The sequence below is a fragment of the Myxine glutinosa genome, chromosome 6, assembly GCF_964187855.1.
Source record: "Myxine glutinosa chromosome 6, kmMyxGlut1.1, whole genome shotgun sequence".
Taxonomy (NCBI): Eukaryota; Metazoa; Chordata; class Myxini; order Myxiniformes; family Myxinidae; genus Myxine; species Myxine glutinosa.
In genome coordinates, this window is record NC_136266.1 from 128370152 (window position 1) to 128389194 (window position 19043).

General features: G+C 45.2%; 1 protein-coding gene across 2 annotated transcripts in view; it reads right to left on the reverse strand.

The window, feature by feature from the left end:
- ANAPC5 (anaphase promoting complex subunit 5) overlaps positions 1-19043 on the reverse strand; it is a 57798-nt gene that overhangs the window by 14186 nt on the left and 24569 nt on the right. For both annotated transcript variants that reach the window (XM_068121048.2, XM_068121047.2), the window contains exons 13-14: positions 583-704; positions 341-457 (exon numbers count right to left, since the gene is read on the reverse strand). In XM_068121048.2, coding sequence (XP_067977149.1) covers positions 341-457; positions 583-704 — 239 coding nt within the window. The remainder of the gene's footprint in view (positions 1-340; positions 458-582; positions 705-19043) is intronic.

Below are 19043 nucleotides of genomic sequence, written 5' to 3' on the forward strand. Positions count from 1 at the left end.
TAGCAATATTAGGATTCATGAGACAACTGCATAATTATAGACTATTTTCTAATGGTTTTGTATATCGTGGGCGCGTGCATACACACGTGTACACACGTGTACACACGTGTACACACACACACACACACACACACACACACACACACACACACACACACACACACACACACACACACACACACACACACACGCTTAAATTATTACCAAACATCAAAAAAAAAATGCAGCATTGCTGTCCACAACCTTTGAAGGTGGAACATCCATTGTATACACAAAATGATACAGTTCAGCCATCATTGCAAAGTAAAATGTGTGTAAACATTTCCTCGACATTCCTTACTTGATGTGGATTTCAGGCCCAAATCCAGGCTGAGCTCGCTCACAAGCCGCAACGTTTCGGTGGAAAATGGCAGCGGCCGCCTGTCTTTGCCCCAGAGCTTTCAGCACAAGGCCTTTCCTACAGTGAAGCAATTGACAAAGTTAAAGAGCAAGTTATTATAAGCAACAACCTTCACCATGCACAGGAAACCGTACCGTATCACAGGATAAAAACACCAGCAAAGCAACCTTTCATAGTAGTACCTGTACATCCCCTCGGCAGTGTCCAAAGCGCACATTCGAGTGACCAATGGCTCTGCCTCGTGTGGTTTGCCTTCTGCCAGCGCCTTCGTCATAAGAATTTTCAATCTGCTTCTCATCCACAGCTTCCGAGATAGATGCATACAGTAAGAAAGAAGGGAGTATGTGCTAGGACATGGTGACAAGCTCAATTTTAAAATTCATTTCCACACATTGATTGGAAAATAAGCATCAAGTAAAAAAAAAAAAAAAAAACAACAACAAGGTACACAGCAATTAACCCTGTGATGCATCACTGCAACATGAGCACTTACTCAGGTGAACCAACTGAAGCATGCAACCGTCAACTTGAGGGAATTCTAAGGTACAGTGGTCTGCAGAAGTATTCACTCTCCTCCTCCTCCACTCCCCTCCAAAGTTTTCACATTTTGATTCCACCTGAGCTTATTTCATGATGCTTTCAAATCAAACTTAATATATAGTCTTCCCAAACTACTCCAAAGTGATAAAACTAAAAATGCAGATAAAACGTGAATAACTTAGATTAACCCTTGGATGCAGTGATTGGGCCTCGGAGGCCCACAAGGTTTTTATTGTTGCAAAAACTATGCTGTACAATTTTCTTTTGGAATGAGCCTCATTTTCACTGATTTTCATGTTGTTACACAAAATTCAGTGACATAAAAAAAAAATTCATTCAGGCTCGTGGGAAAATCTTCATTCTTCACTTATAACCCAAAAATCCGACACGAATGCAGGCCTGGGGCCTTCCAGGCCCCGCATAAATGTTGTTGTACTACTATGTTATATCATTATTTTCTTGATATGAGCCTCATTATATGCTCCTATAACTTGGTTACAAATAATTTGGTGACAAAAATATGAAAATTTTAAAAACTTTACACGAATACATTCATGGGGCCTCCGAGGCCCAATGGCTGCATAGGTGTAGGATTTTTGACAGTTGTGGACATATACATTCTAAATAAAAGGATTAGTGAATCATATTTTTTGAGCAAATACTCCTCCATGAGCCTCAACCTTTTAGAGAAAAAAAGATTGAAAAACCTAGAGCAAAAAAAGAAAAACATTCATTACTTGTATGGGATTCTTCCAACTAATAGGATCAATGATTCCCATTTTCGGAGCAAATACACATCCATGAGCATTGACTTGGATTGAAAAAGGATATGAAAGAAGAAAAAAAATCTATAAATTTTTTTTAAAACATTACACGAATACATCCATTGGGCCTCCGAGGCCCAATGGCTGAGTTTATGTAGGATTTTTGACGCCTGCATCGAAGAGTTAACAGAGAAAATCAGATGATTCTGAGTTGCAAAAGTATTCAAACCCTTTGCCTAATTAACCTTAAATCACTTCAGGAACAAATTATTTGTTTGAAAGGTTACAAAATAAGTGTAATAGGTTTAACCTGTATGTAATCAGTGGTTGAATTTAAAATTTATCTCCCCTGCTTATCAAAGGTGTTTTAAGGTAAAACTCACTTGGTAAACCAACAAGGCAAACATGAAGACCAAGGAGCTTTCCAAGTAAGTCAGACATAAAGTGGTGGAGAACCACTATTCAGGTGAGGGTTATGAGATTTCAAAATCACTCATTATCCCTTGGCTAACGATCTCATTTGCAGCAGAGAAGAATAGAGTCATTAAGAGGAAAAGTGTGTGAAACAGTAATTAGTCTTCATGAGACAACTGCATACAGATTCTGCAGCACCTGCCTCTTTTTCTGAGGGTTTCATATAACTACACCAGCACCATTCAAGAGAGGGTTATAAGAAGATTTCAAAATCACTCATTATCCCTTTGAGTATGGTAAAATCCATCATTAAGAAGTAGAAGATGTATCATACCACTCAGACATTACACAGATCAGATCATCCATCCAAACTCAGCAGCCGGCCAAGCAGGGAACTGGTTCATGATGTCACCAAGTCCAACAATGATTTTGAAAGATCTGTAAGGCTCTATGTCTGAGATGGGGGTCAGTGTTCATCAATCAACAATATCCCATTCCCTTCACAAAGCTGGCCTCTACGGACAGGTGGCAAGAAAGAAGCCATAACTGAAAAAGGTGCATTGAAAAGCTCATATGGAGTTTGCGAAAAAGCATCTTAATGATAATGCAGCTATGTGGAGAAAAGTTTTGCGTTGAGGCAGGACAAAAATTAACCTTTTTGGTCTAAAATCAAAGCGTTCTGTCTGGTGCAAGCCTAACACTGCACATCACCCAGTCAACACCATCCATATGATGGTGGCAGCATCATGTTATGGGGCTGCTTTTCATCAGCAGTGACTGGCAAGTTTGTCAGGATAGAAGGGACAATGGATGGTGCAAAGTACAGGAGAATCCTTGATGGAACACTGCTGGAGTCAACCATAAATCAAACTTGATAGGAAATTCACATTTCAGCAGGATAATGATCTGAAGCACAAAGCTAAAGCCACACTGAAGTGGCTGAATAAGAAGAAAATAAACGTTATTGAGTGGCCCACTCAAAGTCCTGACTTGAACATTGATGACGAGTGTTACGACAGGAAAAAATGCAAAGCAAAACATGGGGGTCAAACACCGATTCAATTAATTGGTTACAACAAAAGGGGAAAATATATATATATAAAATCCTGTATAATATATATATTAGTATATATAATTTAGTGCTCAAACCTGATGAGCGAACGCCGTGACGTCACCGCCACGTGTGTCCGCCTTGCCTGCCAAGCTCCGGAGATCTCGCAGTGCGTCATTTTATAGATGTTAATTCAGATGTCACAAGTGTATGCAAAACTCACAGTTACCGACCTGGTTTCGCCCTTATTGGGGCTTCATCAGGGCAATGCAGTGAGTCTGCCATACTCTTGTGACTCTGAAAACCTTTCGGTTATATACCAGTCATTATGCGACTCCATACCATCTGTGGGAACCGCCATTAAGGTGTCCCATACAGCTACTGCTGCACCTTACTGGGAGCGATAAGCACCGCCTGCCACACGGTAAAATTATCTCTGGTATCCACTAACTATATGGAGTCGACCTGGATGCGGTTGGGAGTAACGAAATTAGTTTATAATTTAGTGCTCCAACCTAATGATCGAATGCTGTGACATCACCGCTACGTGTGTCCGCCTTGCCTGCCAAGCTCCGGAGGAGCCATCTCGCAGTGTCATTTTATAGATGTTAATTCAGATACTGTCACAAGTGCATGCAAAACATGTCCATGGGGGAATTGTCATGCTGAAACAGGAAAGGGCCTTCCCCAAACTGTTGCCACAAAGTTGGAAGCACACAATCATCTAGAATGTCATTGTATGCTGTAGCGTTAGGATTTCCCTTCACTGGAACTAAGGGGCCTAGCCTGAACCATGAAAAACAGCCGCAGACCATTATTCCCCCTCCACCAAACTTTACAGTTGGCACAATGCATTTGGGCAAGTAGCGTTCTCCTGGCATCCGCCAAAGCCAGATTCGTTCGTCGGACTGCCGGATGGTGAAGCGTGATTCATCACTCCAGAGAACGTGTTTCCACTGCTCCAGAGTCCAATGGCGGCGAGCTTTACACCACTCCAGCTGACGCTTGGCATTGTGCATGGTGATCTTAGGCTTGTGTGCGGCTGCACGGCCATGGAAACCCATTTCATGAAGCCCCCGACAAACAGTTATTGTGCTGACATTGCTTCCAGAGGCAGTTTGGAACTCGGTAGTGAGAGTTGCAACTGAGGGCAGACGATTTTTACATGCTACGTACTTCAGCACTCGGCGGTCCCATTCTGTGAGCTTGTGTGGTCTACCACTTCACGGCTGAGATGTTGTTGCTCCTAGACGTTTCCACTTCACAAAAACAGCACTTACAGTTGACCGGGGCAGCTCGAGCAGGGCAGAAATTTGACGAACTGACTTGTTCGAAAGGTGGCATCTTATGACGGTGCAACGTTGAAAGTCACTGAGCTCTTCAGTATGGCCCATTCTACTGCCAATGTTTGTCTTTGGAAATTGCATGGCTGTGTGCTTCATTATATATACACCTGTCAGCAATGGGTGTGGCTGAAACAGCCAAATCCACTAATTAGAAGGCATGTCCTCATACTTTTGGCCATGTCATATATATATGTACATATACAGTTGTGGCCAAAAATATTGGCACCCTTGCACTTTTTTCAAATAACACAGTTTTCCCTAAAAATAAGTTGTATTTGGTCTCCACAATTCTTTATTTCACTATTAATATTACAGTACATTTGTTTTTGATTCAGAACCTAATATATCCTTTTAAATCAGAAAAATCAAAAGAAATGGCATTGATAAAATTATTGACACCCTGGACTTAATATTTGGTAGCACAGCCGTTGGACAAAATAACTGCAGTCAAGCGCTTCCTATAGCCATGAATGAGCTTCCTACACCTCTCAACTGGCAGTTTGTCCCACTCTTCTTGTGCAAACTGCTCCAGTTCTCCCAACTGCTGTTTTCAGATCTAACCACAGGTGTTCAATGGGATTTAGATCTAGACTCATTGCTGGCCACTTCAGAACAGTCCAGCATTTTGTCTTGAACCATTCCTGGGTGCTTTTTTGAAGTGTGTTTGGGGTCATTGTCCTGCTGCAAGGACAGGACCTTCACCATCCGACCTTCGAACATCACACTGGGTTGAACATTGCGCTCCAAAATGCCAAGGTAATCTCCTGATTTCATGATGCCATGCACACATTCAAGGCACCCAGTGCCAGAGGCAGCACAGCAACCCCATCACTGAACCTCCACCATGTTTGACTATGGAGAAGGTGTTCTTTTCTTTGAAGGGTCCATTTTGTTTTCTGTAAACATAGAGATGATGTGCTTTACCAAAAAGCTCTAATTTGGTTTCATCTGTCCACAGAAGGATTTTGGCTTGTTCAGGTGTGTTTTAGCAAACTCCAGTCTGGCTTTCTTATGTGTCTCTCTCAGCAGTGGGGTCCTACTGGGTCTCATACCATAGCCATACGTGACCCTTTCATTTAGTTGGCGACGGATGGTGCGAGTTAAAACTGTCGTACCTTGTGTCTGAAGGTCAGCTTGAATCTTTTTGACAGTTGATCGAGGTGCTTTATCCACCATTCAAACAATCCTTTGCTGCAATCTTTGATCAAGTTTTCTCTTGCGGCCACATCCAGGGAGGTTGGCTACAGTGATATGGGCCTTAAACTTCCTGATAACATTGCGTATGGTGGACACAGGAACATCAAGGTCTCTGGAGATGGACTTGTAGTCTTGAGAGTCCATGCTTGGCTACAATCTTTTGTTTGACCTCTTCCGACAATTCTCTGGTTTTCTTTCTTTTCTCCATGCTCATTGCGGTAAACACAGTGACACAAAACAGCAGAATGACTCCTCACAGGTGAGTTTAGTTACAAAGTAAAGGAGAATCACCTGCTTGAAACCTAATTATTTCTAACAACTTATAAAAGGTGTCAATAATATTGTCCGGGCCATTTTAGGATTTCTGTGTTGAATAAGCTAAGATTTAGTAATTTTGGCAGCTTTTTTGTTTTGTTCCACTGCAAAGAAATACTATCACACAACTCCGGTTAACATCAGAGCCGCGGATAGCGTAAACGGTCTTATTCGGAGGCAACAACCCAAACACGGATTGTACTTTATGTCGCACAGGAGGGAGAAGGAAAATGGAGGCTGTGGAAGCGCTTAACTGCGAAATGGCGATCCTGTCGGGGAAATCAACTCAACCGGGCACAGGTTTAACAGGGGATGCAAAATAATACAAGGGTTTATTAAAGGAAAAAGGCAAGGACAGGAAAAAACACGCGCCGGTAACAAATATCCTAATCGGGATGTCCCCACACGACAGATTTTAGAAACGAGACGAGGGAATATGAATGAATAAAAAGAACACGTTCGTCGTGTAATTGGGAAAGGTAATGTAGTGTGCAGTCTTATCTGTCTGTAGTCTTGCGTGTAACACGGCCCCGCTCGCGCGCCACCAGGCCCCGCTCCACGCTCCGATCGTTTGCACAGGAGGAGGTAGGCCCCGTTCCAAGCTCCGATCCTCTCGCCGCCCACGAGGGCCGTGCACCAGGCACCACGTGTCCAACGCAGGCCAGCGAGCTCCACACAAGGTCGACCCTCAACTCGAGCACGAACACAGAACGACGAAGAACGGCGAAGAACGGCAAAAAGGGGAAGAGAGCGCGAGTCCACTGCACGCCAAGTGCCGCTTCGAGCCAAGTTCAAGCCAAAGAAGCAGCTCTCACAATTCTCTGCCTGTGTGAACTCGACTCTTGGCCAACTCTCTCACTCCACTGCGTCTCAAGACTCACTGCCAGAAGCAACTCTCTCCGTCCTTCCAACTCGCTTCTCCAAAACCAACTGCCTCTCACTCTCTCCCGAACCAACTCCACTTGCTCTCCCTCTCGAACCAACTCCACTCTCTCTCTAGAAAACCCAACTGCCGAAAATGGTGTTCGGCCCTCGCTGATCTCTGCTTGCCAACTCACTCACTCCCTGAAAGTCCTGCCGCCCCTCGTATCACTCCGCGGCGTTGACGTCAGCCTTGGCACGCCACCCAATCAGTGGCCTCCACCGAATTACAGGCCTGTGGTGTGGCGATAGGACGTGGCACTCGATCTGGTTAGGCCCGTCGGAGGTGCAAATGGCGGCGGCCATGCGGCAGTGTCCTGGCCTGGTTTCCTTCCTAAGTCATGTCAGTGGAGGGCATTATTTAGTGTTGCACTAAGGACCTGTCGGAATGTCTATGTTGGTCTGCAATGCCAAAAGGGACAAAGGTTTGGTTAACCAGGTGAGGACACACAGGGGCGCTACTCTTTAATCCCTAACTCTACTTATCACACGAACCTCCTCCACGAACCTCCTTCCCCTCCTGGGAAGTATCCATCTTAACCCGACAAACGCCTACACATACTAAGTTAAAGGTACATAGTGGGTTCTAGCTATCACGACATCTCGAATCACGTTACCTATTCAGATCTAGCTGCTCTACATATTGCTCTACCACATCGACATAACAATACATTTGTGGATACCAAAATATTTTTTCATTTAAAAATTTTCTGGAAGAAATGGTGCATTTGAAAAAAGTGCAAGGGTGCCAATATTTTGGGCCACGACTGCATATATATAATTTCAAAACACACCTGGTCACAAGTGTGCCTCACTGACCGGGTCCTCAGTCGAGGTCCTCAGCATCATCCCGTTTTTGGCCCTTAAACCTCAATACGGTCACCTAAGCCAGCAGGGGCACATACACCTCCACATGCAGCAGCTACAACCTGGATGCGAACATACCCCACCCCCAGCCAGTGAGAACACAGACTACAACAACAAAAGCACCTACACTCCCAGAATCCACAGCCCCTCACACATACATCAAAAAAAAAAAACCGACCACCTACCCATGCAACACGCAACACGCAACACGCAACACACAACACACAACACACAACACACAACACACACACACACACACACACACACACACACACACCTCCATTTCTCTTCCACGGTCAGTCACTGGCCCTTTAGGCTGAAATGAACCACCACCCTCAACCTACACCTTTCGACGTACCTCCATATCCAAAGTGAGCCTTTCAAGGCAACCTGGGCCACCTTGTCACACATCCTCCTTCTTTCTGTCCCACACACTCCAAGCCGAACAAGAAATGCAGAAAAGGAATTGCCAATATATCCTCTACACCCCACCTCAAATGGCTGACAAGAAACTCGCCAACTCTTCTCCCGACACTCTGCCTCCAGCTCACTGTACTTTCCTCTCTTCCTCTCGTGCACCTCCTCCATGTTCTCTTCCCAAGGTACAGAAATTCTCCTAAGATGACCGGTCTTGTTGCACCTGACCAGATGACAATGTCAGGCCACAACCTTGTCACACAGATCTCCTCTGGGAATACCAATTGTGGCTTTAGGTCTGCCACTACCTGCCAATCACAAGCATCTGACAGCCCTCATGCTTTCCACCTCCTCCTCTTTCCACCTCTTAACACTTGGCCCTCTTTGACAAACAACACCTCTCCCCCATCGCTCTCATTCTCCTCTCTTTCTGTCTTTCTTTCTTTCTCTTTCTGTCTTTCTTTTTCTTTCTCTCTCTCTTTCTCTCTTTCTCTCTCTCTCTCTCTCTCTCTCTCTCTCTCTCTCTCTGTATGTATGTGCTGAGGGGTTCTTTTTGGAATTTTTCTTAAGAGAAACTAAGAGAAAGAAGAAACTGTTTTGAATTTTGTGGTGGTCAGGTGTTTTGAATTTCATGGTGGTGAGGCGTTTTGAATTTCGTGGTGAGGTGTTTCGAATTATGTGGTGGTGAGGTGGTTTGAATTAAGTGGTGGTGAGGTGGTTTGAATTAAGTGGTGGTGAGGTGGTTTGAATTAAGTGGTGGTGAAGGGTTTTGAATTACTTGGTGGTGATGTTTTTAATTTATTTTGTGGTGGTGAGGTGTTTTGAATTATGTGGTGGTGAGGTGTTTTGAATTTTGTGGTGGTGAGGTGTTTTGAATTACTTGGTGGTGATGTTTTTTTTTATTTTGTGGGGGTGAGGTGTTTTGAATTTCGTGGTGGTGAGGTGTTTTGAATTACTTGGTGGTGATGTTTTTTGTTTTTTTTGTGGGGGTGAGGTGTTTTGAATTTCGTGGTGGTGAGGTGTTTTGAATTACTTGGTGGTGATGTTTTTTATTTGTTTTGTGGTGGTGTGTTTTAAATTACGTGGTGGTGAGGTGTTTTGAATTTCGTGGTGGTAAGGTGTTTTGAATTACGTGGTGGTGAGTTGTTTTGAATTACGTTGTGGTAAGGTGTTTTGAATTACGTGGTGGTGAGGTGTTTTCAATTATGTGCTGGTGAGGTGTTTTTGAATTATGTGGTGGTGAGGTGTTTTGAATTATGTGGTGGTGAGGTATTTTCAATTACTTGGTGGTGATGTGTTTTTGAATTATGTGGTAGTGAGGTGTTTTCAATTATGTGCTGGTGAGGTGTTTTTGAATTATGCGGTGGTGAGGTGTTTTGAATTACATGGTGGTGAGGTGTTTTTGAATTATGCAGTGGTGAGGTGTTTTGAATTACTTGGTGGTGAGGTGTTTTTGAATTATGTGGTGGTGAGGTGTTTTGAATTTCGTGGTGGTGATGTGTTTCTAATTACTTGGTGGTGAAGTTTTTTATTTATTTTGTGGTAGTGAGGTGTTTTGAATTATGTGGTGGTGAGGTGTTTTGAATTAAGTGGTGGTGAAGTGTTTTGAATTTCATGGTGGTGAGGTGTTTTGAATTACTTGGTGGTGATGTTTTTATTTATTTTGTGGTGGTGAGGTGTTTTGAATTATGTGGTGGTGAGGTGTTTTGAATTATGTGGTGGTGAGGTGTTTTCAATTACTTGGTGGTGAGGTGTTTTTGAATTATGTGGTAGTGAGGTGTTTTCAATTATGTGCTGGTGAGGTGTTTTTGAATTATGCGGTGGTGTTGTGTTTTGAATTATGTGGTGGTGAGGTGTTTTGAATGACTTGGTGGTGAGGTGTTTTTGAATTATGTGGTGGTGAGGTGTTTTGAATTACTTGGTGGTGAGGTGTTTTTTAATTATGTGGTGGTGAGGTGTTTTGAATTTCGTGGTGGTGAGGTGTTTCTCATTACTTGGTGGTGAAGTTTTTTATTTATTTTGTGGTAGTGAGGTGTTTTGAATTATGTGTTGGTGAGGTGTTTTGAATTAAGTGGTGGTGAGGTGTTTTGAATTAAGTTGTGGTGAGGTGTTTTGAATTTCGTGGTGGTGAGGTGTTTTGAATTACTCGGTGGTGATGTTTTTTATTTATTTTGTGGTGGTGAGGTGTTTTGAATTATGTGGTGGTGAGGTGTTTTGAATTAAGTGGTGGTGAGGTGTTTTGAATTTCGTGGTGGTGAGGTGTTTTGAATTACTTGGTGGTGATGTTTTTTATTTATTTTGTGGTGGTGAGGTGTTTTGAATTACTTGGTGGTGATGTTTTTTATTTATTTTGTGGTGGTGAGGTGTTTTGAATTATGTGGTGGTGAGGTGTTTTGAATTTTGTGGTGGTGAATGAATGAATGAATATGAATGATCGTTTTAAGGCCATTTATTCCCCGCTTGAGCGGGGGTTAGCCTTGCAGGCCCCATGACAATGATGGTTCCCTGTTTGAGGCATGTTTTTATGGCCGGATGCCCTTCCTGACGCCAACCCTTCTTTGCCTCTTACGATGTGCAGGGATACGGTGTACCTATTCTAAATCGGGGGACACACCGGGATCATTCATCCCAGCAAGCTGGTACTCAATTTGCCGACCTCGGAAGGATGGCAGGCTGAGTCAACCCCCCTGGTGTTAATTCAGCGATCGACCGGTATTCAAACTCAGGATCCTCGGATCCCAAGCCAGCACCCTAACCGCTAAGCCAACACCAGGCAACACCAGTGTTTTGAATTACATGGTGGTGATGTTTTTTATTTGTTTTGTGGTGGTGAGGTGTTTTGAATTATGTGGTGGTGAGGTGTTTTGAATTACGTGGTGGTGAGGTGTTTTGAATTACGTGGTGGTGAGGTGTTTTGAATTACGTGGTGGTGAGGTGTTTTGAATTACGTGGTGGTGAGGTTTTTGATTACGTGGTTGGTGAGGTGTTTTAAATTACGTGGTGGTGAGGTGTTTTGAATTACTTGGTGGTGAGGTGTTTTGAATTACTTGGTGGTGAGGTGTTTTGAATTACTTGGTGGTGAGGTGTTTTGAATTACGTGGTGGTAAGGTATTTTGAATTATGTGGTAGTGAGGTGTTTTAAATGATGTGGTGGTGAGGTGTTTTGAATTACAGTACGTGGTGGTGAGGGGTTTTGAATTACGTGGTGGTGAAATGTTTGAATTACTTGGTGGTGAGGTGTTTTGAATTACATGGTGGTGAGGTGTTTTAAATGATGTGGTGGTGAGGTGTTTTGAATTACAGTGCGTGGTGGTGAGGGGTTTTGAATTACAGTGCGTGGTGGTGAGGGGTTTTGAATTACGTGGTGGTGAAATGTTTGAATTACTTGGTGGTGAGGTGTTTTGAATTACGTGGTGGTGAGGTGTTTTGAATTACTTGGTGATGGGGTGTTTTGAATTACGTGGTGGTGAGGTGTTTTGAATTACTTGGTGGTGAGGTGTTTTCAATTATGTGCTGGTGAGGTGTTTTCAATTACGTGCTGGTGAGGTGTTTTCAATTACGTGCTGGTGAGGTGTTTTTGAATTACGTGCTGGTGAGGTGTTTTTGAATTATGTGGGGGTGAGGTGTTTTGAATTACTTGGTGGTGAGGTGTTTTTGAATTGTGGTGGTGAGGTGTTTTCAATTATGTGCTGGTGAGGTGTTTTTGAATTATGTGGTGGTGAGGTGTTTTGAATTACTTGGTGGTGATGTTTTTTATTTATTTTGTGGTGGTGAGGTGTTGGTGGTGAGGTGTTTTGAATTAAGTGGTGGTGAGGTGTTTTGAATTTTGTGGTGGTTCAGTGTTTTGAATTACTTGGTGGTGATGTTTTTTTTTTTTTTTTTGTGGTGGTGAGGTTTTGACTTACGTGGTGGTGAGGTGTTTTGAATTATTTGGTGATGTTTTTTATTTGTTTTGTGGTGGTGAGGTGTTTTGAATTATGTGGTGGTGAGGTGTTTTGAATTTCGTGGTGGTAAGGTGTTTTTAATTACGTGGTTGGTGAGGTGTTTTAAATTACGTGGTGGTGAGGTGTTTTGAATTACTTGGTGGTGAGGTGTTTTGAATTACTTGGTGGTGAGGTGTTTTGAATTACGTGGTGGTAAGGTGTTTTGAATTACGTGGTGGTGAGGTGTTTTAAATTATGTGGTGGTGACGTGTAATCGTCCCAAACTTCCAGTCTGCACCTTGCCCTCCCTTCTGTATGTGCCGAGAGATCTTTTTTGAATTATATATATTTTTTCAACGTAAATCTTCAACCTAAATTGCTTATAAAAATGTAATATCACAAACACAACAAATACATTTGTGCAAAATTATTGTTTGTATTATGATTGGTGTAAATCATGACAACATAGCAACTCAGGTACATTCATTATCCTCAGGTAAAATAAGCCAGTTCCTCTGTAACGACGTGTGGTGAGGCGAACGTGGTGAGGCGAACGTAGCAAGCCGAGCCAAGCTAGTGTATATGTGTACATATATATATATATATCTATATATATATAAAAGAAAGTTTTTGTTTGTTACTTGCCGGAAAAGATTCCGGCAAAGAAAAGATTCCGGCAAAGAAAAGATTCCGGCAAATAAAAGATTCCGGCAAGTATGTTGATCGGTTGGTTTGTCTGTCTGTCTGTCTGTCTGTCTGTCTGTTTGCAGCACTACGTCTACACCATTGGTAGCACGTAGAATCGCCAAACTTCGCACACGTATTTGTCTTGCCCTGGAATAGACTGTGCCAAATTGATGCCGTCATCGGTCACGTGGTTCGGCCGCCATCTTGGAAAAACTTTGCACCTCTATATCTCCAAAAGTGCTGAACAGAAAAAATTGAGACATGGCTCATTGTAAAGAACTCTCCATGGGGAATAAAATATGTTAATGATGATGCCATAGGTCACGTGGTTCGGCCGCCATCTTGGAAAAACGGCAAAACTTTGCACCACTATATCTCCGACAGTGCTGAACAGAAAAAATTGAGACATTGCTCATTGCAAAGAACTCTCCATGGGGAATAAAATATGTTAATGATGATGTCATCGGTCACGTGGTTCGGCCGCCATCTTGGAAAAACGGGAAAACTTTGCACCACTATATCTCCAAAAGTGCAGAATAGAAAAAATTGAGACATGGCTCATTGTAAAGAACTCTCCATGGGGAATAAAATATGTTAATGATGACGTCATCGGTCACGTGGTTCGGCCGCCATATTTGTTCTAAATGGCCGATAAAAAAGTACATTCCAGCAAGTCCTCGGTCTCTGAACGATTTTTCATTTGTTTGTTTGTTTGTTTGCACGCGCTAATCTCCTGAACGGTGAAAGATAGGAGGAAACCTCTAAAACAAAAAAATGTCGGGACGGGCCCCGGGAAGGTTATAGGCTAGGTGGCGAGGCCGGTCGAGGCCGCTTCGGCCGGGCTGGGCCAATTTCGCAATTAAAAGCCGAGCTGAATTATAGTCGTCAATCCTCCACGGCCACGAGTAAAAGCTGAATTATAGTAGTCAATCCTCTACGTCCGCGAGTAAAAGCTGAATTATAGTAGTCAATCCTCTACGGCCATGAGTAAAAGCTGAATTATAGTCGTCAATCTTCTACGGCTGCGGGTAAAAGCTGAATTATAGTAGTCAATCTTCTACGGCTGCGAGTAAAAGCTGAATTATAGTAGTCAATCTTATACGGCCGCGAGTAAAAGCTGAATTATAGTAGTCAATCTTCTACGGCCATTAAGGTATCCCATCCAGCTATGCTGTACCTTAATGGGAGCAATAAGTACCATCTGCCACATGGCACATTATCTCTGGTATCCACTCATTATATAGAATCGCCTGGATGCAGCCGGGAGCAACCAATCCAAATATATCTTCAGTTCTCCAGCTTTCAATGAGCGCACGTAATGACGTCACTGCCATGTACATACGCTCTGCCTGTCAAGCTCTCTAGAGAACCCTTCGACAGAGCAGAATTTTTGATCTTAGTTCAGATACTGCAATAAGTGCATGCAAAACTCACAGTTACCATCCTGGTTTCGCCCTTTTGGGGCTCATCAGGGCAACGCAGTGAGTCCTGCATACACTTATGACTCTGAACATACATCATACACTTGGCAGTGACGTAATTACGTGCGCTCATTGAAAGCTGGAGAACTGAAGATATATTTGGATTGGTTGCTCCCGGCTGCATCCAGGCGATTCCATATAATGAGTGGACACCAGAGATAATGTGCCATGTGACAGATGGTACTTATCGCTCCCATTAAGGTACAGCATAGCTGGATGGGATACCTTAATGGCGGTTCACCACTGATGGTATGAAATCGCATAGTAACTGGTATATAACCGAAAGGTTTTCAGTCATAAGTGTATGCAGGACTCACTGCGTTGCCCTGATGAGCCCCAAAAGGGCGAAACCAGGTCAGTAACTGTGAGTTTTACATGCACTTATGACAGTATCTGAACTAAGATCAAAAATTCTGCTCTGTCGGAGGGTTCTCTTGAGAGCTTGACAAGCAGAGCGTATGTACATGGCAGTGACGTCATTACGTGCGCTCATTGAAAGCTGGAGAACTGAATATATATTTGGATTGGTTGCTCCCGGCTGCATCAAGGCGATTCCATATAGAACCCACACTTGCTTGTAAATATGACATCATTAAAGGTTAAAGGTAGCACCCCATAGATAGGCCACAAGCAACACGTAGGTCACCATAGGACATCAGTTATTTCATTAGTATCTGTATAGATAAGGCCATGTTTCCAATAGTTGAATCTGCGTTGTGTCAATCAAATAAGAAGTAGGCCCTTTCGTCCATTTTGCAGCCTCCCTCCAAGCGACGCCATGAAGTGTGCTCCCCAGTCTGTGCCCCATGACCCTTTCCAATTTGGTGTGCTCCTTGGCCAGCAGCAGCAGCCTTAGCTGCCCGTAAGCTCGCTCAACGCCGCCATAAGCCACCAGGTGAGGCCCGGAAAAAGGGGGCGGAGCGCCAGGGAGAAGGTGTGGCCACGTCACCCAGCCGTCAGGGCGGGGCCGGTAAGACCTAACCAGCCAACCAGGGCTGGAGGGACATCGCCTGATAGGCGTGGCTTTTGGGCTGGCGGAGCGATCGCTGGCTGGATTATAAAAGCGCGCGCACAAAGCCCTTTTACAGGACTTATTGGGAGAGCGCGCATTTGACAGGACTTATTGGGAGAGCGCACATTTAAGAGGACTCGTTGGAAGGTTGGCTTTTGAGAGGACTTGTTGGAAGCGCGCTTGGTAAATGGACTACTGTGATTTTGGAGAACCTACAGCGGAAGCGTGTGCTGTCAGGACTTGTTGAAAGCGCGCTTGGTAAAAGGACTACTGTGATTTTGGAGAACCTACAGCGGAAGCGTGTGCTGTCAGGACTTGTTGGGAGAGCGCACTGGTAACAGCACTGCGAGGACGAATGCGCTTGATCGTGGTTGAAAGGACTTGCACAATTGGCGCTTGCGTATAGGACATTGGAGTGGGGGCGTTTGGCGCGAGTCGTACAAATATTACATACGCCGCCAGGATACCAGCCTTCCCCCCGTGATATAATTGTCCGTTCGCGTTACACTGTGAAGAGCTGCCTGCCGGGTTTTCCATCCCCTGGACCGGAGCCGGACTGGAGCCTGGACGCGCTGGTGACCATCAACCTGTTCCTTTACAATCCCCGTGTGAGTGACTGTGTGTGAGACGGGCCCATTTGTCCAGGGAATAAGTTAAGCCTGTAATTAAGACTGCCCTGTGTACTTCTCCTTCCTCTTTCTATCTTGTACATTTCTTTCGTTTCCTCTTCTTTCTTTGTACATAATAAATAAACCCATCTGTTCTTCCGATTCTCCTGGTTTCCTCTTATCCGATCATCCTAGTCTTTTCTCTCATTGGGTAAGCGTGGCACAATTCGGAACCGCTATAATCGGGTCTAGTCACCTGTTAACAGCTCAGATCGCGGATTGCTACCCGCTCGGCATATTCCATCCATATCCGTGATTCAAGCGGGAGTTATTCCCTCGTTTCCGGTCGGCGTTAGTAATTAGGTCGTAGTGAATCCCCAGGCCTAACAAACCTTACCTAACGCCGCGCCGGGAAGGACGTTATAACTTCCAGGACTCACGTCGGCATGATAAAAGGACAAGGGGATTAACCCCCCCCCTTGATAAGGGGAGAGCCGACGTCGGAGATCCGTAACAATTGGTAGTCAGGAGTGGGGATTTGGAACCTGGACGAAATTTTTTAGACCAAATTTTGGACACCAATTGTGCTATTCGCCGTAACAATTGGTGTCGGGGAGTGGGATTTGGGACCCGAACCAAATTTTTTATATCTGAACAAATTTGGTCAAAATTACGAGCGGCCGAAATTTTATTAAAACATCTAAATTAAATCGTGCCATGGATAGCCAAGGCGATCGGATGCCGGTGGGGGTAGATGAGGAGGAATTAGAGTTAACCCAGGACCCCCGGGAAGAAGTGAGACAATTGGGAGGAATGGAGGAGGAAATTGAAGAGGGTGCACAAAATGGCGGCGCCTCGCACATGGCGGCAAGTGCCGAGCCCACGGGGCCAGGGGACTTCCAATTATTTATGGCGTAAATGATGGAGTATATGGAAAAGATGGCTGAGAAATCCACCAGGGAAATGAAACAAATGATGGAAAAGAATAGTGAGCGATTGGAAAACAGAATGGGGGAGCAATTGGGAAGTCAAATTGGGGGGTTAGAAAGTAAATTGGGGGGATTAGAAAGCAAATTAGGGGGCCAATTGGAGGACGTGAATGGCCAAGCCCGAGAAATAAACGAGGGGTTAGCGAGGGAGGAAGCCAGGTGTGAAATAAAAAAATTGAGGAAAGACATTGACCGCAGGTCAATCGGGAAAGGCACATCGGTATGCGACGGGGTAGCGCAGCTTGAGGAGCGTGGGTTAAGCGAGTTTGACCAGAGCGCAGTCAAGTTGACCGGGATAGAAATCGCGACTCGGGGGATAGAGAAGCCGACGACCGCTGAATTAGAGAATTTAATTTTATTAGCGCCAGCGGTCGTCGAGGAAAGAGGAAATGAATTAATTATAATGCAAATTGGGATTGGAGAGACGGCGGCCTTAGAAGAGCACTCGCGGGAGGAAAAGATGGAGTATGTACAAAGTCTGTATTCACATCATGATGTCGGGCTGCCTAATTCCAATAAAGATTTGCAGGTGCGTGTGGAGAGGAGGATCCCGAAGGTAAGCCGGGCTGTATATGGCGCGAAAAGATTTGGCGCGAAGGAATTTTTCGCGTGCTTGGGATCCCGGCATCACCCGGGCGCTCGTAGGAGGTCCGTGGTGCGCTGTGTGAGAGAGAATGGCGCGCGTGTGCGAACGGCGTCGGAGCGTGAGTATGAAACCAAGAGCGAGGGAGAATGCACAATGGAGTGTATGTGTGAGGGTGAGTGTGATACAGAGAGTGAGATGGATGGAGAGAGTGTGCGAGGATGCACACCGGAGATGGAGGAGGAGCGTGTGCGGGGATGCACACCGGAGCGTGTGAGTGGGTGGATGCAAGAGTGCACACCCGTGGTGGTTACGGAGTACGTAACGGGGGAGAGTGCACGGGAGGAGTGCGTGGAGGAGAGGTGTGTAACAGAGTGGTGTGCACCTGGGTGTGCGAGAGAAGAGAGTGCACGGAGAGAGTGCAGTAAAAGAGTGCACGGAATGTATGCGGGGCGCTGGAGTGCCGGGATGTGAGTAAAGAAAGGAACGCGTGGTGTGAGCATGCGATTCGAGCATCGACGTTGACCAGGGCAGCGCTTAGGCCGACGTATAGCCGACGCGAGCTCTCGGGGCGTGGTGTTCTTTTTGTGCTGTGGGGGCCGGCGGGGATCGTTGCCGCGGTGCTCTCGCAAGGAGCGCAGTGTACGATTCGGGCCGGGTCCCGCCCTGTATGGTCGGTGCCGCGTCATAGAGGCGATCGGCACGATTCCGGGGGAGGAAGGCCAGGTCAGACCTTCGCCCCCTCGCGGGGGCGGTGTTCCGGCCGGGGGAGGTTGGGTTATCGGGCCGGAGACCGAAGGGCTCTGCGCCGGGATGGACCCTGGAACCTCGGCCCGAGTATGCCTCCTCCCCAGAATTGAAAATGCCGGACGGACCCAACCTACAGGAGACTGACCATCCGCACGCATTGTGCGGCTTGTCGAAGCCGAGCGGTGGAAATGTATTCGCAATGAGAGGCTCAAGTTTAATGGACAAATAGTAGTGGTAGTGATAGGAATGGTAGTTGTACCATTCATATTTGGGGCAAAGGAGCTATAGGTTTATGGGGTTTGGCGGTGAGAACTAGCCAGGGAATATGATGAATGAATGATCGTTTTAAGGCCATTTTCCCTGCTAGAGCAGGGGTTAGCCTTGCGGGTCCCATGACAATCATGGTTCCCTGTTTGAGGCAATGTTTTTTTTATGGCCGAATGCCCTTCCTGGCGCCAACCCTTAGTCGCCTCTTACGATGCGCAGGGATACGGTGTACCTATTCTAAACCGGGGTACACACCGGGCGAGAACTAGCCAGGGAGGGTTAGGATAATGGTTAGGAATCTAGAGATGACTTTAGGAGACTTGAGGTTTAAGTAGTGACATTGTACAAGTAGTGGGGACGTAGAGAGATTAGATGGATGATAATGACGAGGGAGTGCTTAGTATAAGGGATGACGGGGAGCACTAGTATTAGAAGGGAGTAGATAGCTAAATGATGCTGTGTGTATGAGCTTGAGGTTCAGGCGGAAATGAGGAATTGAGAGGCAATGCTC